This window comes from Gorilla gorilla, chromosome 3 (assembly GCF_029281585.2).
Source record: "Gorilla gorilla gorilla isolate KB3781 chromosome 3, NHGRI_mGorGor1-v2.1_pri, whole genome shotgun sequence".
Taxonomy (NCBI): domain Eukaryota; kingdom Metazoa; phylum Chordata; class Mammalia; order Primates; family Hominidae; genus Gorilla; species Gorilla gorilla.
The window spans coordinates 139314258-139337598 of NC_073227.2; the positions used below are offsets into that span (position 1 = coordinate 139314258).

At 35.3% G+C, this 23341-nt stretch overlaps 1 protein-coding gene across 1 annotated transcript in view; it reads left to right on the plus strand.

The window, feature by feature from the left end:
* Positions 1–23341, plus strand: part of MYOZ2 (myozenin 2) — a 52050-nt gene that overhangs the window by 14933 nt on the left and 13776 nt on the right. The window contains exons 3-5 of the mRNA XM_004040322.5: positions 174–343; positions 7341–7470; positions 13531–13714. Of these exons, the coding sequence (XP_004040370.1) occupies positions 174–343; positions 7341–7470; positions 13531–13714 (484 nt within the window). The remainder of the gene's footprint in view (positions 1–173; positions 344–7340; positions 7471–13530; positions 13715–23341) is intronic.

Sequence of the window (23341 nt, forward strand, 5' to 3'; positions counted from 1 at the left end):
ATTAGTATTATTAGCTCCACTTTAGAGATGAAGGAACTGAGGTTTAGAGAAAATAAATGACATACTTATGATCATGCAATTAGAAAGTGGTGGCATTTTAGAATTAAGAAATTTATAAAAGCATTAAAAATGCTTACCTTGGGATTTTTACTCATATGAATACTGTTTTACAGATGTTGATGGCATGGACCTGGGCAAAAAGGTCAGCATCCCCAGAGACATCATGTTGGAAGAATTATCCCATCTCAGTAACCGTGGTGCCAGGCTATTTAAGATGCGTCAAAGAAGATCTGACAAATACACATTTGAAAATTTCCAGTATCAATCTAGAGCACAAATAAATGTAGGTATAACTTGAACACGTAGTATCCAAATGAATGCGCAGTATTTCTAAATTTGTATATATGACTAGTTTCTGAAGCAAGTATTCTATATATTTTCTTTCAATTTTTTCTGTTAGGCTATTTTTTTTTTATCATAATGAATAGTTTAGGTGGGTAAACAAAAGAAGCATTATATATGATATGAGTATGCTTTTAGTTCAATAGGGACATTGTAAGCTTGTAGATTTGGCACTGAGGAACTTGTCTGTTCCACTAAGAGGAGGGAGAGGGAGTGGAGAGAAATGGTACTAAAAGTTTCCATGGTCTTATCACAACCAGTTACATGTTTGAGATGGAAACACTTCCAAAGCACATAGCGCTCCACAGGCGAGGATAAGCATTTTATTCGCTGAGTAAACCTTGGCACTGAAACATGCCTGGGAACTACAGACACATTCAATGCCCTCTCAAAGCATTTATTCCACATTGTGTAGGGAAGTCTGGTACTCACTAATGACAAAAACTAGTTTGGATATAACTCTTTGGACAGAGATTTCCCCAACTCAAAGCTAATAAACAAACAAAAATTAAACTACATTTTACATATTGTATTAATATTACATTCACTTAAACTGCCATTTAAAGAGACTGTAGAGGAAAAAGTTGATAGTAGAAAGGCAACCAGCTTTCGGAAAATGGCTTTAAAATTCAAATGGCTGGCGTGAAGAATCAAAAAGGAATAGTGCATTCGTCCTAAATTTGAAAAGATCATGATGACTTCAACAAATATGTTTTATTTACTGAGAGTTTCTTCCTAGAGCTATGAAAGATTTACTTGCAAATTTAAGCCTGAAAACTTACCAGCTCCCATCACTAATAAGTTGTTTTGAATGGACAGCTCCCTTCTTTACAGCAAACAGACTAATTTCCCTGATTTATTTTATCATAATTACTAAAACACACTATAGAAACTAATATCTACATCCACAAACACTAAAATTTTGTTTCCCATATTTCTATTTTCCTTGTTATGTTTTTTGTTAACAGAAAATGTTGAGAGGACACTTAACAAATTTATTTTCATATTTGTGAGCATTCTTCAGCCATCCATTGATTAAATCTAGTTGTAATTGTGAATTCAGTTAGCCATCAAATCTTACTCAACTATAGTATTTATACTTGTGAAGAATGATTTTTTAATTGAAGTCCATGTACCCTATAAGTATGCCCAGTAACCTCTTATCAAAAATATCTTGTAAGTATGAGTCAAAAATAATCCCTACCCCATCTGCTGGAGTCTATGTAATCATATTCTTTCAATAATGACAATAGAGAAGGCTCTCTATGGAGTAGTACAAAATAAGGTGGCTTACGGAAGTCTTTGAAAAGTCATCTACAAGTTTAGACATTTGAATAAATGAATAATGTCAGTTTTTATAACTTCCACTTACATCTCTAGGAATAATGCTTTAACTACAATTCTGAAGAAAGGTACAATAAGATTTAAAATGTCCCTATGAACACAACATATTCTCTTACCACCAGTATTTCAAATTATTGATTATAATTTTATACACCTGTGTTCGAATGTGTTCTGGTTACTCATAATATATATAAGAACATGTCTTGACAATTTTTCACTATTCCCAGAAGACTGGGTGCTGAATAAATAAAATGACCCCAAACAGGTTTATTGAAATAAATAATTAAATATTGATAAATAACACAAAGCAATAAGCAATAATAATGTATGCAATAAAGTCATATTTTATTGAGTTACATAACATACTCTAAAGTGTGATGAATTTTACTCTTCTTTCAAAATAAGGAAAGTAGTATTCAAGGAAGTATGTTCATTTGACTTAAGCAACACCATAATAAAGAAGATTGATACTCAGCTGTCAGAATTCTAGTTCTTGGCACCAATTTCTCTCATGGTGTAATTAAAGGAAAATCTTGCCTGGGAATCAGGAGACCAAGGTTTGGTCCTGGCTCTCCCACCAGCCATGTGATTTAGTGTTAACTCAAAAAGCGTTGCCTTTTTTTTTTTTTTGGCCTTTCTGAATTTCCCCCCTCATTTTAAAAATAAAGATATGCACTCCAATGCTCTCAGGTGCCTTCTGTCTTTAATGATCTGTGTGTTGCCTGATCTTAATTCAGAAAATTACCTGCACAATAAATCATTAGGGAAGATAGTGAGCCACGTTGTACAATGATACATTTACTTTGTCAAGACTGTAGATTGCAACTTGAAAGGTTAATATGACAGGAATTCAAAAATATTATTAGACTCAGGTCTATTTCCATTCATATTCATTTATACTTTTGGCAAATATTTATTGGGTGCCTATTATGTTCTAGATACTATGCTGCAAGCTCAAAGATAAATAAATACAGGTTTCATCTAGTGATAGAGAGACCAAATGACATTGAAAGATAAGAGAGCTTTTATTTACTTATAATCTAGTTCTTGAATGATCCTTATATGATTTATACCACATTAATCTAATTTACTGACTACATTTTCTGGAACAAGCTTTTACTTTTACTGCTTCCCTTGAGCAATAGATGTTGTCAAAGTAATAATTTAACTCAGCTTTATATATTTCTTATTCTAGTATAATATTGAAGACCTCATATAAATGAAAATATAAACTACCCCCTGGTAATTAATGCCATTTGTTCAAATACTACCATTTTAAAAACAGAAAAAATAAGTGTAGCTTTGAATTCTACTGGTGAGGGACACTGGCAAATTCAAGCTACATATACTTTCTATGACACAAACAGTAATAATAGTAAATATGTGTTCATAAAAAGAAATGAACATTGCTTGCTACATGAGCCAATTTTGAAGCCCTAGTTCATAAACTATTTTTTAACCAAAATGGCAAAATGGAGATGGGTAAAGAAAATAGGCCACCAAAAATAAAGTAAAATGGAAGAATGCCTCATGATAATTAAAATTCTCTTCTTATAAGTTACTGCAAAAGGATATTATATTTTTTGAATCACTAGAAATCTTAAATACTGCTGGGAAAAGGGGAAGTATACTATTAAAAGTAATTCTGAAATAAGACCACACTAAATAATTGGAACTCTAAATATATATTTGCTTTGTTCAAAAAATAACTTCTACCATGTATGTGGCACAAAGCATAGAGCAAAGAAGCCTTCTTTTTATATCTATTGATATTTTAACAGAAATCATGTAAAGCATCTTCTATATGTGTTTTTAATTTACATAATCTATAGGATATGGCTCTAGTTTTGTTTTCTTTAGGGTCAACTTAACTGAGGTAAAAAGAGACATATCTTCATTTGTCTTTCCAACTTTTCTGAAAGGAATTGCAGATGATGGAATGCTATGATGTAAAGCTTATAATTATATAGGTTACTACCTAACTATTATAAGGCTCTGCTTATTTTCTTAATGATGATGTAGAGGTACTGGGTGTCTCCTGATAATTAATGACTAACGAGAAAGAGTTGATTTTCCTGCTCATCATTAATCCCCAGGAAGAGGTTACAGAAGGTATTACAATTCCTAGAAATTAATGTAGGTAGAATTATTTGTAAGTTTAGGTGAAATTCATTTAATGAACACATTCTAGGAACTTAGAAAACATTACTCTTTGTGCATTATACATTTAAACTTCCTAAATTTATCTCAAATGCCTTTTTATTTATAATTAAAGTTATCAGGAACTTTACACTTTTTAAAGAATTGGTATAGGTTTAGAAGTAAAAACATAAAGATACTAACCTAGTCAATTATTAAGTCCAACACTCAAGATAGGAGCTGAGTTCAAAATGCAAAATGTTATATTACACACACACACACACACACACACACACACACACACACACACACACACACACACACAATGTCTTTCTTAGTCCATCCATGTTGTTATAAAGTAATAGCTGAGACCAGGTACTTTATAAAGAAAAGAGGTTTATTTGACTCATGGTTCTGTGAGCTGTACAAGAAGCATGGCATCAGCACCTGCTTCTGGTAAGGGCCCCCGGAAACTTCCACTCATGGCAGAAGGGAAAGGGGAGTTGGCATCACATGGTGAGAGAGGAAGGAATGAAGAGAGAGGAGGGAGGAGGTGCCAAGTTCCTTTTAACAATCAATTCTCATAGGAACTAATTACTGCGAGGATGGCACCAAGTCATTCATGAGAAATCCACCTCCATGACCAAACGCCTCCCATTAGGCCCCAACTCCAACACTGGAAATGAAATTTCAGCATGAGATTTAGAGGGGACAAATATCCAGATCACATCAGTGGCCAACTAGACTTCAACCAGATTATAAATAGGGTGGGGACTCCAAATGACATAAATGCAATACCAAAACCCAGGTAACAGGAACAAATAAAGAAAGAGCACGAGAAGGTGGCATAGGTTTTATTGAAGTATTGGGATAATACAGAATATGGAGACATTTCCAGTAGATTAAGTTAGTTAGAAAGAAGACGGAAATTCTAAGATGGATCTTAGAGGAAACCTAGGATTTGGTTTAGTAAAGAACAGAAAGGAGGGCATTCCAAGCAGGTGAAACAGCTTGTGGGGCTGAGGAGGGCAGAGGGTAGTAGTGGGGAACTGGTTTGTGGAAGTTTGCAAGGAATGAGAGGTAATGTTTATGAGGTGAGTATGACATCTACGTTACCAAGCAAAAGAGTTTGCATTTTATTCACTAGGCAATTAGGAACAATTTCTAAAGATTGGAGTAATGCCATACCAGCATTTGTATTCAGTCTGACTGGAAGGAAAATGCTTGGTGGAAAATGAACAGAAGGTAGATGATGACATGATAAAGTATGAGCAATGAGGATAACAGGTGCATGAAGACTAAAGTGAAAAAGGAAGATGGCATTTTAAAAAATGTCATAGTGAAAAAGAATCAGCTGGGTTTGGCTATTTATTCACTAAAAATTCAGCTAATATTCGCTGACTGCTTGTGCTATATAAGGCACCATCTTAGGCTTTGTAAAAGACATATGGGCAAAATGAAATTCCCTGTTCTCAAGTAGCTAACAAGCTAGTAAATGAAACAGGACACAAAATATTATTTTAAAGGCGAATTATAGTAAATGATACGGGAGCAGCGAGAAGAAAGACAAAAAACTTTTTATTGGAAGGGGAGGAAGAATAAGGGAAGGGGTGTTTTTTAAATCACGACAGAGCCGACCATGGTAATGATGGAGAGGGGGCCTCTTGCTAGGGGAACTCCTGTGATCAAAGATCAAAGGTAGAAAGGTGGAGAAACATACAAGATAATGGGGGAATCTTGATCTATGATCCAAGGTAGAAAAGCATACAAGATAATCGGGGAATCATAAGTGGTTTGGTTTTAAGCTTAGGGTACATCTTTAAGAACTGATGAGGCTAGGTAGGCAGGTCTCAGTGCAAGGCTAAAACATTTAGGCTTATTCAGTATGCAATAAAGTGTGAACATGATGATGAGTTTGCAATTAGGCATGCGATGTTTAAAGTTTTAAAAATGTTTAAAGTCGTAATATTTTTGATATAAGTTTTAACCTCAGGCAGAGACAGCTCTAAGAGAATTCCTTCCCAAAATAGATCTTTTAAAATTCTAATAGAGATTAAGTATTTTTGTTTAAAAAGCTATTCGTTGAAAATATATATATGTTCCTGGGAAGTTAGTATATCATCAGACTCTCAATATTTTATAAGTATAATTTATTCATGAAGATTTTATTTTATCATTGTCATTTTCTGCCCTGTCCAAATGTGGGCTTTGATGAAGCAGACGAAAGAACAAAGGCTCAAATTTGGACTACTGCTTTGAAAGTAGGCTTTTTTGGAATGCTGCAGAGATTAACATGAATGCAAAAGCCCTTGGGGAGGGGCTGTGTGGGTGAAGCATAAAAATGGAGATAAACTTTATTTCCTTCATAATTTTATTAAGTGAGGATCTTAATTTATGGCCTTTAGTTATGGTAAGTATTTAAATTTTAAAACAAAATTGTATTCTATCCTGAAATTGCTATAAAGTTAAATAAGTGTTAAAATGTAAAGGTATATTTCATCACAGAATCTTACAAACAAATATAGAAATTAAAAAATGAAAGATTTTCTGTATGTCACACACAAAAGAGTCAAAATCAGTGTCTAATTGCTATGCTTTTTACTAAATTTTTATTTTTGAAGTTAAAAGATAATTTGACCTAATCGCTTCTTTTTAAAATACACATATTTCCTATATGCAATTAAAACAATGATTTATTATGAGAATAAAACTTGGCTATACTTTTGAGGACATAACCTACTACGATGTCTATTTTTTTCTTAAAATGCAAACTGAACATTTTTAAGGTGCTATATTATTGCCATAGAATAAATCCTGTAATAGTAAAACAAATTTATCAAAATTTAAAAGACAAATGTCTTTTTTCAGCATTTTATTTTCTAAAAATCAAAAAATTTTCCTTTTGCAAGTCTATGCAACTTGAAATATAAATGATTTTTGTGTTTTTTTGGAGTACATATGATTGCCATTGAAATTTCAGGTTAGATTTTTAAACTTTCTAGACGTTAAAAAATCTAATTAAAGCCCAAATATAAATACAATGGAAGATAAGATTTACTAGGCCAAATGCTTAGCCAGTATGCTCTACATTATTAGATTAGTAAGGATTCAAAAATTAAATACATTTATCTCATAGGGATGGTCTGAATAGAAAATGAAATGATTGGTATGAACCACTACACACAGTGCCTGGCACACAGTAAGTCTCAATTTCAGCTCTAATCATTATTAAGTGGACTGTCATCATAAAATAGATCTTAGACTGATATCAGTAAATCTTCTCATTCAAGTGTGCAACCATCTTACTATGAAAAAAATTATTGAGGTCCCAGGAAGTAATGAAGCGACATTGCATTTAAATTATAAATATACAATTGAAGTTTTGCATATATAGCTCCTATTATTGTGCTTACATTTTTGAGTTTTCAGCAGAGTTTACTTTTGATTAAATACAGCACAGTATTGCTATGCAGAATGAAAAAGTGGATGGAAGTAACTTGGAAGGTGGTTCGCAGCAAGCCCCCTTGACTCCTCCCAACACCCCAGATCCACGAAGCCCTCCAAATCCAGACAACATTGCTCCAGGTAACCAATCCCCTTACCAATAGAGCAATAAAATTTCTGTGTACCTAATGATATGACTCAAGGCATTTAAAGCCTTTATTAAATAGTATTTAAATAATATATCTTTTCTCATTAAGTATGTTTTTGGGCCCCAGGCACGGTGGCTCCCAATCCCAGCACTTTGGGAGACTGAGGTGGGTGGATCACCTGAGCCCACAAGTTTGAGACCAGCCTGGATCACATGGTGAAACCTAGTTTCTACAATAAATACAAAATTTAGCTGGGTATGGTGGTGCACACTTGTAGTCCCAGCTACTTGGGGGGCTGGGGTAGGAGGATCATTTGAGCCCAGGAGGTGGGGGCTGCAGTGAGCCATGATCACACCACTGCACTCCAGCCTGGGTAACAGAGTAAGACCCTGACTCAAAAAAAAATTTCTTTTTTGGATAAATGCAAGACAAATGCAAAAATTCAGACCTAAAGGAATCACATAAAACATTTATAGTAGCCATACGTTTTTTGTTTTAGATGGTCTGTTAATCACCTGCTGTATTGAAAATTATAATAAGTAATTTGTAATTATATTGAAATCCTATTTGTATAGGACTGTACAATTTATAAAGTGCTGTGATATATATTGTCTTCTTTAATTTCACAGTAACTCTATGACATATTAATTACAATCCTCATTTTATAAATTAAGACGTTGAGGTTATGAATGTCTATGAAGCAACAAAGAATGAATAAGACCTAGTATTTGACAGCACAACAGGGTGACCATAGTCAATAGTAACCTAATTGTACATTTTACAATAACTAGAAGAGTATAACTGGATTGTTTATAACATAAAGAATAAATGCTTAAGATGATGGATACCCCATTTATCCTGATGTGGTTATTGCACATTGCATGCTGTTATCAAAATATCTAATGAACCCCATAAATATATACACCTATTATGTACCCACAAAAGTTAAAAATAAAAATCTTTTAAATTAAAATTACAAGAGAAAAAAGAATTAGGGCCAGGCACAGTGGCTCACAGCTATAATACCAGCACTTTGGGAAGCTGAGGAGGATCACTTTAGGCAGGAGCTCGAGACCAGCCTGGGCAACATAACAAGACCCTATCTCTACAAAAAATAAATAAATAAAACAAAAAAGAATTAAGCCCAGATCTGGTACCAAATTTACAACTGCCTCATGTCAACAGACCTTATGGAGATTGTTTTTGTTTTCTCTGTTCCCTCAAAGGACTTTCAATGAAGCCCCTAAAGAGTATACATTTGTTTATCATTTTAAAAGAGAATCAACTCCTTATTCAGTCAGTTCATAGTCTTTATAAATAATGTTGGGCATTCAAATAGGACATCTTTCAAAAAATTACATTATCTAATTAGACAACTTTTCAAAGTAACCTATAGTGTCTTTGAAAATTCAAGCATTTCCTCAAGAGTAGTGTATAGATTTCAAAAATTTAAAATAGTTATATCTTGAAACTAAAGATATATGTCTAATTTTTGTAAAATAAACAGTAAATTTAGCAAAAGTACTCCTAGCATTCTTCTCAAATGTAATACTATTTTTGAAAATATGTAAATATTTTGAGATAATGTTATACAGGTACAGCACCTGTACAACATTAAATATTATTTAAAAATAAGGTATTAGAGCATTCTTAATGAGCACGATGAGAAAAACTGTGGATAGACTTAGCAAAATAATACTGAAGGAAACCAATTAGGCACAATTAAAATGCATACAATTCTGAAATGGATTATTTTAATAAAGTTCTCTGGTAGCTTTCAACAAAAGTTATGGCAGAAAAGCAGGTAGTAGGGTCTGTATCTACATCATCAACCACATGAGAAAAGAAATAAGGTTTAGAATCAGACAGATCTGGGTTCAACCCTATGGCTCTTCCCGTTTTACTACCATGCTGGGAAAGGAAATACATCTCTTTGGACCCTAGTTTCTCAATCTGTAAAATAGAGAAAGAAATCTCACTTTACAGGGTCACTGTGCAAAGTAAGTGTGATGGTATGCGAATAGTCCCTAACATATAATAAGCACTCAGTTAAAGTTAATTCTTTCCCCATCCACCTTTACATCCTTCTTATGCAATAGAATACACAGATACTATCTGAGCTCCAACCACTGTACTACAATCCCTGCTTACTTTTTGGAGTTTTTTTTTTTTTATTAAATAGGAAAGAGAGGGGACATATGGAAAAGTGAATGTTGATACAATTTAGTGCTGTCATCACTTAGAACTTTTATTATGTAGTCTTTACTGTACACTATGGAATCACAAAATGAATAGAAGAATTAATCTCTATCTTCAAAGAATTAATAGACATAGAGAGATAGAGCAAATGTCCAAAGAATATTTATATTTTCACTTTCTGTGTATATAATTCCACATCATATGTGCATTTTATTGACCATCAGGAGTAAATATGTGTGTGGTTGTATATGTATGTTTATATATATCCAGAGAGAGACTTTGTGGGGGGAAAACTGCATGCTTTATTAAATGGTATATTCAACACACTTTTCTGTATCTTAATTTTCTCATTTAACGGAACCTCAAAGATGTACCTCCAACGCAACTGTTATAGCCCTAATTAATATTGTTTAAATTGACATGTAATAATTGTACATATTCTTGGGGTACATAGCGATGTTTTGATACATATCCATCATTTCAAATATTTATTATTTCTTTGTGTTGGAAGTATTCAATATCCTCCTTCTAGCTATCTGAACTATATATTATTCTTATTTGTATATAAATTTATATATAAATAACTATGTATTGTTCTTATAACACCCTACAGTGTTATAGAAGACTAGAACTTATTCCTCCTGTCTAGCTATAATTTTGCATTCTTTAACAAATCTCTCTTGTCCCCACTTCTCTCTACTGTTCCCAGCCTCTACTATCCTCTGTCCTACTTTTCACGCCTAGGAGATCAACCTTTTTTAGCTTCCACATATGAATGAGGACATGCAATGTTTAACTTAAGAGAAATTTTTAAAGCACTAATTTATGTACCTATTTAGAGCTAGTATCCAATTATTAAATATTAGAAAATGTCTATGCAATATAGAGTAAGAAAATGGGGAGTTTGGGTATTATTATGTACTTTACTACGAGGCAAGAGTGCAAATGGATTCTTCCTTCTGAGTAGATAAGTTGAAAAGTACAATAAGCTCAGTAAACAAACTATAATTATTCCAATTTAGCAAATTAATTTGTTATAGTGATTAGCCAACTATGTATCAAAAAGCCAACTTTTTTCATACATGAATAAATAAGGGTATGAAAATGCCATAATACTGTAAAAATAAAATTTATCTAAATTTCAGTTATATTAAAACATATTTAAAAATCAAACAAGAAATGTAGACATATGGCATTGCTGAATTGTAATATTTCTGTGAGGTTAAATATAAGTACATTCTTTTCTGTAGATAACTCAGCATATCAAAAAAGAAAAAAGTTGTTATTTAATGATATCTATAAAAAGAAATTAGAAAACCTTGAATGTTCAAAAATGGGAAAAGATTACATAACCATGGTTCCTTAATTTAACAGATTATTTGAAACCCTTAAAATAATTATGAACATGATACAGAAACATTTAAAAGTATTTTAAACAAATTTGGGGGAAAAACATAATATTACACTAGATGTTCTAGTTATGTGATCATTACGTTTACGGGTGAAGAAAAACTGGAAGAAAATACACAAAACTAAATACTTGTGTTAGGGTGGTGGGATTTTGAGAAATTTTAAACAAATTTTATAAAACTTAAAATTGTCCAGTTTTTAAAGGTCTTACCTCTGTTCAACTCCAGGAAAGGAATAGGAAATAAAATGTGGTAGTTATGGTTATAGAATTACATATAATATACAAAGACAAGACACAGGAAAGAGAACTCTTTCCTCGGGGAGGTAGGAATGGCTGCATAGAAGGGTGACCTGAAGCCAAGGCTTACAGTAGAAATTCGCACATGACTAGAAGTAGGGAGAACAGTCCAGGCACAGGAAATGAATGGACCAAGTAGAGGGGCATAAGGGGCACCCCAAGCAACAAGTAACTAGATCCATAGTCCTGGAGCAAAGAGTGTGAAAGGAGAAAGCAGGCGGTGAGGCTGGATGGGCTTAAGGGCCACATGGGTCATGCTGAGTGGTTGCGATTTTGTCCTGGGAGGCATTAGGGTCCCCTGAGCAGGGGAAGAGCTGGCCAGTTAAGAAGGTCTCCTGGGGCAGCAGTGTGGAGGCTGGCTGGGAGAGGGTTAGAGCTAAAGGATTAGTGTTGAAGCTGTGGCGAACACCCAGGCAAGAGACACCTGGACCTGACCCAGGGCAGGAGTAATGGAAATGTAAAGAGAATTTTTTAGAGCAATGTTCCTCGTTGTTCTGTTTGTAGACCACCTGCATAAGATTTGTATGAGAGTTTGTTAAACATTGGAGTTTTAGGTCATACCTGAGACTCACTGAAGCCAGACTTCTGGAGGGAGGATCCTATTATCTACATTTTAAATACGTATCCCAGATAATTCAGACAAACAATAATATGAGAGCCACTATTTTAGAAATCCTTAGGTAGTATAGTTGGTAACACTTTGTGATTTGTTGTGGGGATGAGGGAGACTTTCGGATAATGCTCTGTCTTGGGCATCTGAGAGTAAAGTGATAACATTTGCTAAAATGACTAAAATAGAAAAAGAAGCAGAATATATTAGAAAATGGCTGCATTTAGGTCTAGACAGGTTATAAAGGGTGCCAGTGGATCATTTATTTTGATAAATATAGTAAATAATTGAGTAGAGGGCTTGATTATTTTTTAAAAAAGTCAGAATTATCAATACATAGGTCACAGTTGAAGCTATGAATATAAATGGAATTTTCTAGGTAGAGTGCATTGTGTAAGAAAAGAGCTTTGAGGAACAACAGTATTTAAGTGGTAAGCAGAGAAAAGGAGCCTACACAAAAAAGATTTCTATTAGATACTGGAGGCAATCTGAAGAAAATTAAAGAATCACAAATAACTGTTTAGACATGGAATTATCAGGAAGGGGCTTTTTTTTTGGAGGAGACAAACATTTTAGTGTAAAGAGGAGATAGGCATGCTTTGACAGAAGAAAATCAAAATTATTGCAGAGATGGGAAAGAGCATCAGAGAAATCTAAAAGTAGAAGTCATCAAATGGTAAAGGGATTTGACATGGTGGAAGAGAGAATTGCAGGGATATAACTAGGTAATATGGCAGTGTAAACAGAAAGTAGATAACTGTGCCTTAGAAAACTGGAAGAGTGTCACTCTATGCGTGTGAAAAAGGTTTAAAGATCTATGCCAAGAATTTCCGTGACTTTTAAACAGTATTTACAGAAAATTCCCAGCTGTTATGGGAAGAATAAACTGGGGAGGTGAGATCAGAAGCAGAAAAGCTAGGTAAGAAATCTTGAGGAACAAAATAAAAAGGGGACGGGTACATTGGGAGATAAGAAGAGCTGGGCCTGAATAAGGCCGTGGGAACAAGTTACTTCATCTTCTTGAAGCTCAAACATTTTACAGAGCACTCAGCAATCGAAGACAGACAAGACCTAAACATCACCTCTAAAGAATCAGCTCTGGGAGGAGGGAGATTTTGTCTGCATTGCGATTTCCCCTACCTTAGACTACAATAGGCACTCAATATTAACATTTTTAAACTAATTAATTGTGGTATCTAAAGTCTAGTGTGAATTAATGCAAGGAGCACAATTTTTAGAAAACTAAATGAACAGTTTTATTGGAAAAATATATATACTAAGACAGTCAAGAAAAAACTGTATAATTTGGAAAAATTAAACATTAAGAAAAATGGTTTCTTTTTAAAGTTCCATAAGCTTACAGGAGCTCTAAAATGTCTAACACTTGCAGACTGCTGTTTTCTAAGGGATCATGAAAAGGATGCATGCTTCATAAATTTATCCCAGCATGAAAAATCAAACATGGTAAAATGTTAGGTGGAGGTTAGTAACTCTCGGGCACAGTATTTACTTACTTTTGCTATATTTTTCCAAAGGATATTCTGGACCACTGAAGGAAATTCCTCCTGAAAAATTCAACACCACAGCTGTCCCTAAGTACTATCAGTCTCCCTGGGAACAAGCCATTAGCAATGATCCGGAGCTTTTAGAGGCTTTATATCCTAAACTTTTCAAGCCTGAAGGAAAGGCAGAACTGCCTGATTACAGGAGCTTTAACAGGTAATTCAATGGTCCTGGGTGACACTGTTGGCATGCAATACCAAAATTTTTTCATCATGGTACAGATAACTGAATTCCCTGGTAGAAAGCAATTTTTTCTTTTGAGAAAAGAATCTAAATAGCAATATAGGATATCTTCTAAGCCTAGGCAAAGACTCATTTTTGTAATATTACTATTATTTTCAAACTTGGTCATTTTTAGTATAAAAATGAAGGAAATGATTCAGAAACTATCATTGGTATAACATCAAGATTATCCCTTGGTACTTTAAAAATGTTATTTTAATAATAGTTTCAAATCCAAAGATTGATCTGGGTTTATGCATTGTTTCAAATGGCAACACTGTTCAAGAATTTAATAAATAATTCGCATGCAAGGCTATGAGAATTACTGTGTAACTCCAGATTCCATCTTATATTTTTGCAGGCTTTAGGACAGATTAAAAGTAATTTAGAGACTTAATGGCCCAAGATTCCAGAAGAGGTACAACCCAAAACTTATGCTATCAAAAATATCACAAAATGATATCTGTAGTATAGTTTATAGAATGGGCATCCATTTTTCTCTGTTATTCAGTTTTTATAATTTCCATGGATATTTTGAATTTTTAATAGTCTCATAATCCATTATTTGATCACTTGACCTTCATTTTAGAGTAAAATATCTAATATCTAGTATGCTGTCTCGCACTCAAAAAAAGTTAGACTCAATTTATAGGCAGCTTAATAAACATTCATTTAAAAATGAATAAATTAATGAGTAAATTTTTTTATTTAAAAAAAGAATGCCAAATAGACTGCATTTAAACAGTGATCTTCTTAAGTGATCGGATGTGGTGGCTCATGCCTGTCATCCCAGCACTTTGGGAGGCTGAGGTGGGTGGATCACTTGAACCCAGGAGTTCAAGACTACCCTGGGCAACATAGCAAGAACCCTGTCTCTACAAAAAATACAAAAATTAGCCAAGAGTAGTGGCATGTACCTGTAGTCCCAGCTACTTGGGAGGCTGAAGTGGGAGGATCACTTGAGCCCAGGAGGTGGAAGTTGCAGTGAGCTGAAATCATGTAATTTCACTCTAGCCTGGGCAAATAGTGAGACCTTGTCTCAACAAATAATAAATAAATAAAATAAATAAAAATAAATATTGTACTATTAAGATTTTAGTTTTTGCACACTGCCATTATTAGTAATACATCCCTTGCATGAAAGAGGTGTACCATAGAATTTAAAGAGGGGTTGAGGAGTGGCAGGGAAAAAAAGTTGGAGGCCCATTCTGATCAATGTTATAATTTTTTTTTCAAAATGAGAGCGTAGAAAATTATAACAAGTAAAACATTAGGGGAAAATGGAAATTAATGGAATAACTTGGATTTGTTTTTGAGATTAAGTGCTTAAGACATGCTGTAAGACTTCTCTGTATCTTGTGGCTTTGGTGCCCTGTACCTGCTGAGCAGCTTGCCTGTAGTTCTACACACACTGGTGTGATAATATTTGGGTTAGTTATAAAGAGATGCCTATTGACTGTATAAATACCAGGTGAGTACTATATCAGTGAGCACAATACCATTCAATAGGTAATGTAGCTCCCTGTGTTAATCAAAGCTTTTGTAAATATTACATGCTGTGTGTGTGTGCGTGTGTGTGTGTGTGAGAGAGAAAACTTAATCTGCTAATACTTCTCTTTTACTTTAGAACATTTTATTCCTTTGCATATCTACATCAACATAGAAATAAAAACTTAGGAATTAAATTCTTTCAACATGATAGTATATTCTTAGACTTCTTATTATTAAATAACATTAACAGATGAAACAAAACATGATATGATACATAGACAGCCCAGATAGCTGTAAGATCCTTTCTAACCTTGAAGCGTATGTAGGCCAGGTGCGTATGTACAGGCTGGGGTACATGCCTGTAATCCCAGCACTTTGAGAAGCCAAGGTGAGCTGAGCCCAGGAGTTTGAGACCTGCCAGCACAACATAGTAAGAACTCAAAAAGTGAGGCGAGAGGGTCGCTTGAGCCCAGGAGGTTGAGGCTGCTGCAATGAGCTATAATCACACCACTGTACTCCCACCTGGGCAATGGGAGAGAGACCCTGTCTCAAAAAAAAAAGTATATGCACAGGGATACACAACGTTTAAGACATTGTCTAGTACGTGCATTGCTTTAGAAGTCCACTTAAAAAACAACTAAACAGTGTACAGGCATACCTCGTTTTATCGCGCTTCACTTTTCTCGGCAGATACTGCATTTTCTCACAAATTGAAGGTTTGTGGCAACCCTGTGTCAAGCAAGTCTATCGGTGCCATTTCTCCAACATCATGTGCTCACTTTGGTAATTGTCACAATATTCTGGTTTCATTATTATTACATCTGTTATGGTGACCCGTGATCAGCAATCTTAGATGTTACTATTGTAACTGTTTTTGGGATGTCATGAACCATGCCCATGTAAAAAGGCAAACTTAATCAATACATGTTGTGTGTGTTCTGAGTGCTCCAATGACCAGCCGCTCCCCCATCTCTCTCCCTTTCCTGGGCCTCCCTATTCCCTGAGACACAACAATATTGAAATTAAGCCAATTAATAACCCTATAATAGCCTCTAAGTGTTCAAGTGAAAGAAAGAGTCACAAGTCTCTCATTTTAAATCAAAAGCTAGAAATGATTAGACAGTGAGGAAGACATGTCAAAAGCAGAGATAAGCTGAAAGCTAGGCCTCTTGTGCCAGTTAGCCAAGGTGTGAATGCAAAGGAAAAATTCCGGAAGAAAATGATAAGTGCTACTCCAGTGAACACATGAATGATAAAATAGTAAAACAGCCTTAGTGCTGATATCAAGAAAGTTTGAGTAGTCTGGATGGAAGATCAAACCAGGAACAACATTTCCATAATTTAGCCAAAACCCAATCCAGAGCAAGGCCCTAACTTTCTTCAACTTTATGAAGGCTTAGAGAGGCAAGGGAGTTGCAGAAGAAAAGTTGGAAGCTAGTAGTTGTTGGTTCATGAAGGCTGAGGAAAGACGCCGTCTTCTTAACTTTTATAATGCAAGGTGAAGCAGCAAGTGCAGATGTAGAAGCTGCAGCAAATTATCCAGAAGATCTAGCTAAGAGGATTGATGAAAGTGGCTACAGTAAATAACAGATTTTCAATGTAGATGAAACAACCTTCTATTGGAAGAAGATACCATCTACGGCTTCCAAAGCTAGAGAGAAGTCAATGCTTGGCTTTGAAGCTTCAAAGAACAAGCTAACTATCTCGCTAGAAACTAATGTAGCTGGTGAATTTGAGTTGAGTTGAGTTGAAGCCAATGCTCATTTACCATTCTGAGAATTCCAGGGCCCTTAAGAATCATGCTAAATCTCTGTCTGTGCTTTATAAATGGAAAAGCAAAGCCTGAATGACAGCACATCTGTTTACAGCATGGCTTACTGAATATTTTAAGCCTACTCTTGAGACCTATTGCTCAGAGTAGGTCTGAGCAATTGAAAAGAATTGAAATTCTTTTCAATTTATTACTCTTTATTGACAACAAACCTGGTCACCCAAGAGTTCTGATGGCAATGTACAAGGAGATTAATGTTTTGTTTTGTTTTGTTTTGAGACGGAGTCTCGCTCTGTCACCCAGGCTGGAGTGCAGTGGTGTGATCTCGGCTCACTGCAAGCTCCATCTCCTGGGTTCGTGCCATTCTCCTGCCTCAGCCTCCTGAGTAGCTGGGACTACAGGTGCCTGCCACCATGCTCAGCTAATTTTTTGTATTTTTAGTAGAGACAGGGTTTCACCGTGTTAGCCAGGATGGTCTCTATCTCCTGACCTCATGATCTGGCCGCCTCGGTCTCCCAAAGTGCTGGGATTATGGGCGTGAGCCACTGTGCCCAGCCTAATACTTTTTATGCCTGTTGACACAACATCCATTCTGTAGCCCATGGATCAAGGAGTAATTTTGGCTATCAAGCCTTATTATTTAAGCAACACATTTCATAAGGCTATAGCTGCCATAGAAAGGGATTCCTCTGATTGATCTGGGCAAAGTAAATTGAAAACCTTCTGAAAAGAATTCACCATTCTAGATGCCATGAAGATTATTTGTGATTCATGGAAGGAAAGCAAAATAATAACATTAACAGGAGTTTGGAAAAAGTTCATTCCAACTCTCATGGTTAACTTTAAGGGGTTCAAGACTTCATTGGAGGAAGTAAATAAAGATCTGGTGGAAATAGCAAGACAACTAAAGCTGGAAGTGGAGTGTGAAGATGTGACTGAATTGCTGCAATCTAAAAAAAACAACAAAACGACAACAACAACAACAACAACAACAAAAACCACCTGAGCAGATCAGGAGTTGCTTCTTATGAATAAGCCAAGAAAGTGGTTTCTTGAGATGGTATCTACCCCTGCTGAGGATGCTGTGAATATTGTTGACATGACAACAAAATATTGAGAATATTCCCTAAACTTAGTTGATAAGGCAGTAGCAGGACTGGAGAGGATTGACTCCAATTTTGAAATAAGTTCTACTGTGGGTAAAATGCTACCAAACAGTATCATATGCTAGAAAGAAATTGTTCATGAAAGGAAGAATCAATTGATGCAGCAAAAATCATTGTTGCCTTATTTTAATAAATTGCCACAATCAATCCAACATTCAGCAATCACTACCCTGATCAGTCGGCAGCTATCAACAATATGGCAATCACTCCACCAACAAAAAATTTCAACTTACTGAAGGCTCAGATGACCATTAGCATTTATTAGCAATAAAATATTTGAAACTAAAGTATGTATTTTGTTTTTCAGACATATTGTTCTTAAGGACACAATGCTATAGATACTTAATGGACTACAATGCAGTGTAAACATAACTTTTATATACGCTGGGAAATAAAAAATTTCATGCGACTTGCTCTATTGTGATACTCTATTGCAGTGGTCTGGAACCAAACCTACAATATCACCAAAGTATGCCTGTAATTATATCTTTGGCTTAAATGCTTGCTAAATGAATAAGACCAAAGGACATAGGTAAGATTTTCACATCCAGCTATGGCAGACTACTTTATATCAGAACAACTTCATAAAAATAACCAGAAAAGCTAGTTTTAAAAAATGAGTTTTAAAAATGGTTTAAAAGCTACCAAGGAAGTGAGTACTTGAGGCCAGGTTCTGGAGATGGGGAAATTTAGAGATTTTAACCCAACATGTGGTACCACGTTTCTCCTTGAGGCACCTGTTGATTCATCAGCAGCACTAAAAGGCTAAAAAGCTGAGTAAACCTTTTGGCAGCTTCAAGTCTGGGAACACCAAATAGGAGTATAGGGTCTTCCAGGGAGGAGGGGTCTTGGTAAATATTCCATACTTTCAGCTGGAAGTCCTAAAGGTCTATACCATTGGAATAAAGGTGAACAAGTAATACTTCAGCCTTCATAAAACTAAATATTGCTCTCAACCAACAAAATCTTAGATTGGATAAAGGCTATCTCCCCTAAATCAAACTGCCCGCTCTGACAAAAATGAATCCCTTCTAGAAAGAAGATGACATCTCTTAAAGACTTAAATCATCCTACAGGTTTTTTTAAAAAAATATTTTTTGTTGTTGTTATCATGGTGGTGGTGATATACACATAACATAAAATTAAGTATCTTAATCACTTTAAGCCTACAGTTCAGTGGTATTCAGTACAATACTTCATAATGTCGTGCCACCATCACCACCATCCCTCTCCATAACTCTCCATCTGGTAAAACTGAAACTCTGTACCCATTAAACAATAACTCCCCATTCCCTCTCTGCCACCATCAATTCCTGACAACCACCATTCTACTTTCTGTCTCTATGATTTTTACCACTTTAAGGGCCTTGTATAAATAGAATCCTACAGTATTTGTTTTTTTGTGTGTGTGTGGCTGGCTTATTTCACTTAGTATAATGTCCTCATGCTAAAAAAAATTTTCCTAAGTTTATATTACTATAAAAGTCAAAATATTGACTACCACTAGGGGCTAGAGGGTATTGTGATTGGGCAGGGACCATGGATAGAGCTCTGGAGTGGCTCTTGATATGTGTAGTCCTTTCCAAGATTATTCATTTCATAGACATTATGTATACTTTCTTAAGTTTTCTGTACTTGTGTTATATTATATAATATAAATGTTTTTAAAATTCCATAAATGGAATTAATAGCAATTAGACATAGCTGAAGAGAGAATTGCTAAATTGAGGCAGAAAGTGTTCAAGCTGCAACATGGAGAAAATAGGATTTAAGATGCAGAAAAACAGCAGAAGACATACTTGGAGCAGTAATAAAAATGCCAATATATGTGTGTGGTTGGAGCCTCAGAAGGGAATAAGAGAGAGAAGCAATATTGAAAGAATTCATGGCATAAGATTTTTCAAAGTTGACAAAAGACATCAAGCTTCAAGTTCAAGAAGTACTACAGCACCCAAGAAGGGTAAATGCAAAGTAAACCACACAAAAGGCACATGATTGTAAAATAAAGACAATTAAGAAAATCTTAAAGCGAAGGACTAATAGACACATTATCTTAAAATGAGTAAAAATAAGACAGTTGATTTTCCAACTGAAATGATGGGAGAGAGTGGATTAACACTTTTAAAATAATGAAATAAATAACAGCCAACCTGTAATTTTATATCCAGTGAAAATATTATTTAAAGGTAAAAGTTAAGACATACTTACATAAACGTTTTCAGAGAAAGATGCTGTTTGTTTACCCCTGCCAAACAATAATACAAGAGTAATAAATAAAAGGGGTAAGTACAGGAAAAGAAAAATAAAGATGTCATTATTCACAAATGACATGATTATGTCCATAGAAAATTTAAAAGAAGCTACCAGTAAATCATTAGGATTAATAAGTGAATTTAGTGAGAGCACAGAATAAAAGGTCATCGTTAATAGTTATTTTTATATACCAGCAATAATTAGAAAATAAATAGTATTAATTAACTTTTACCTTATGTTTTGTGCACTTTCTGTATCTTACACTTCAATAAAATTTTTATTTCAAAAAAATCACATAGGCAAAATAATCTCAATAGGTATCTGGGTCTTTATAAACTAAATGTGACAAAAGCCATTCTTTGAATTAGTCCAGAACAAAATCTAGTCATTTAAAACAGAGGCTAAAATAATTTTCAGGTATAAAATAATTTTCAAGTTATTATTTTCAATTTATTATTTTCCCTATTGTAGGTTAACATGATTTTATTTTATCAAACTACTCAAAATTATAAGAAAGCCATTTGGCCAAATATTTATTTTGTCATACAACTATTATACATATATATTTTTAATAAAATATTTTATTTTATTTTCTGATTATTAAATAATTTAACATAATATTACACGAAGACTTTATTCTGATATATCTATTTTTCACATTTTTTCCAAACACACAAACACACACACACACAAAACAAAACAAAACAAAAAAACAGAAGAAAGAGACAAAGAGAAAGAAGCAAGCAATTTCCAGTTATTTCCAAAGTCCTTGCAAAGAGTAAAATAATATTGTTTGGTAGTTTACATTACGATATGTAATTATTAGATATTGCTGATGAAGCCTAGAGAGGTAAGATATAGTCAAATGGCATTCAGCAATGATAATGAGTGGATGAAAATCGGCTTCTAAATCTAATCACAATTTCAAAATGGCCCAGAGTTTAATTCAACTTTGAATTTTTGTAGTTCCTCTGAGTGTATTCAAATTTTATGTTACATTCAAATAATATTTCATTAAACCTATGAGAAAAAGTAAACCAGAAGCAACGAGGCTTGTAACCCCCCAAAGAGTTCTCCTTGCCCCCTGCCTAGACAGCTGATTTATCAAGACAGGAGAATTGCGATAGAGTTTAATTCACGCAGAGCTGGCTGCATGACGGGAGACCAGAGTTTTATTATTACTGAAACCAGTCTCCCTGGGGATCAGACTTTTTAAGGAAAATTTGGTGGGTAGTGGGGACAGTGAGTCACGAGTGCTGATTGGTCAGGTGGGAGATGAAATCAGAGTGAGTCGAAGCTGTCCTCTTGCGCTGAGTCAGTTCCTGGGTGGGGGCCATAAGATCAGATGAGCCAGTTTATTGATCTGAGTGGTGCCAGCTGATCCATCGAGTACAGGGTTTACAAAAGATCTCAAACACTGTTCTAAGGTTTTACCATAGTGATGTTATCCGCAAGGAAAAATTTGGGGAGGGTCAGAATCTTGCAGCCTCCAGTTGCAAGACACCTAAACCATAACTTCTGATCTTGTGACTGATGTGTTAGTTCTGCAAGAGCAATCTAGTCCCCAGGCAGGAAGGGGATTTGTTTTGGGAAAGGGCTGTTATCGCCATTGTTTCGAAGTTAAACCATAAATTTCTCCCAAAGTTAGTTTGGCCTATTCCTAGGAAAGGAAGGGGAACAGCTTGGAGGTTAGAAGCAAGATGGAGTCAGGTAAGATCTCTCACTGTTATAATTTTCTCAGTTATAATTTTGCAAAGGCAGTTTCAGATTCCCAGTTCTGCTTCAAAAAGCTGTATGACTTCGGGTATGTCACTTAACCTCTTATCTTAATTTCCCCATCTGCAAAATAAATTCTACAATGATATGATTAAGTACCTTTAAATATAGTACATTCATTAGCTACTTAGTAGAATATTTTAACTTTTATACAATCATTTTACCTACTTCTTTACCTTATAGAATAATTAGTAATTATTATAGGTGTATTATATATCCAGTACTATTAATTTTCACAAATGTAATCCATCACTGACCCATCAAAATAAACAAGAAAGTATCTACTAACTGTGAATCTGAATGAAACAGGCTTATTCTTCACTACATAGATGATGAAATAGAAAAATCATTTTAAGTCAGACCTATGTTTGAAGAATTTCTATGTTATGGGAACTGGGGAGATAGATGCACAGGTATTTTTCAGTAGACTATTTTAAATCTTTCATTGGAAACGTTTGCTTCACTAACTTTGACTTAAACTTGAAACTATTTTCAGGGACCTTAAAAATCTTATGAGTAGTCTCTCGCTTTGAAAACTTAACATCTCTATTAATGGACTCTCTTTTAATTTGTGTGTTGAGGGCAATCAAATTCAAACAAACGGGATGTAGCCTCAATGACGCCAAAGAAAAGAAAACTGCTTTCCAAACAGCAGCTCTTCATTGTATCTGTGGTAGTGAGAGGTGACAGCGTGCTGGCAGTCCTCACAGCCCTCGCTCGCTCTCGGCACCTCCTCTGCCTGGGCTCCCACTTTGGCGGCACTTGAGGAGCCCTTCAGCCCACCGCTGCACTGTGGGAGCCCCTTTCTGGGCTGGACAAGGCCGGCGCCCACTCCCTCAGCTTGGAGGGAGGTGTGGAGGGAGAGGCCCAAGCAGGAACCCGGGCTGCCTGGGACGCTTGCCGGCCAGCTGGAGTTCTGGGTGGGCGTGGGCTTGGCGGGCCCCGCACTCGGAGCAGCCAGCCGGCCCTGCCGGCCCGGGGCAATGAGGGACTTAGCACCCGGGCCAGCGGCTGCGGGGGGTGTACTGGGTCCCCCAGCAGTGCCGGCCCACCGGCGCTGCACTCGATTTCTCACTGGGCCTTAGCTGCCTTCCCGCAGGGCAG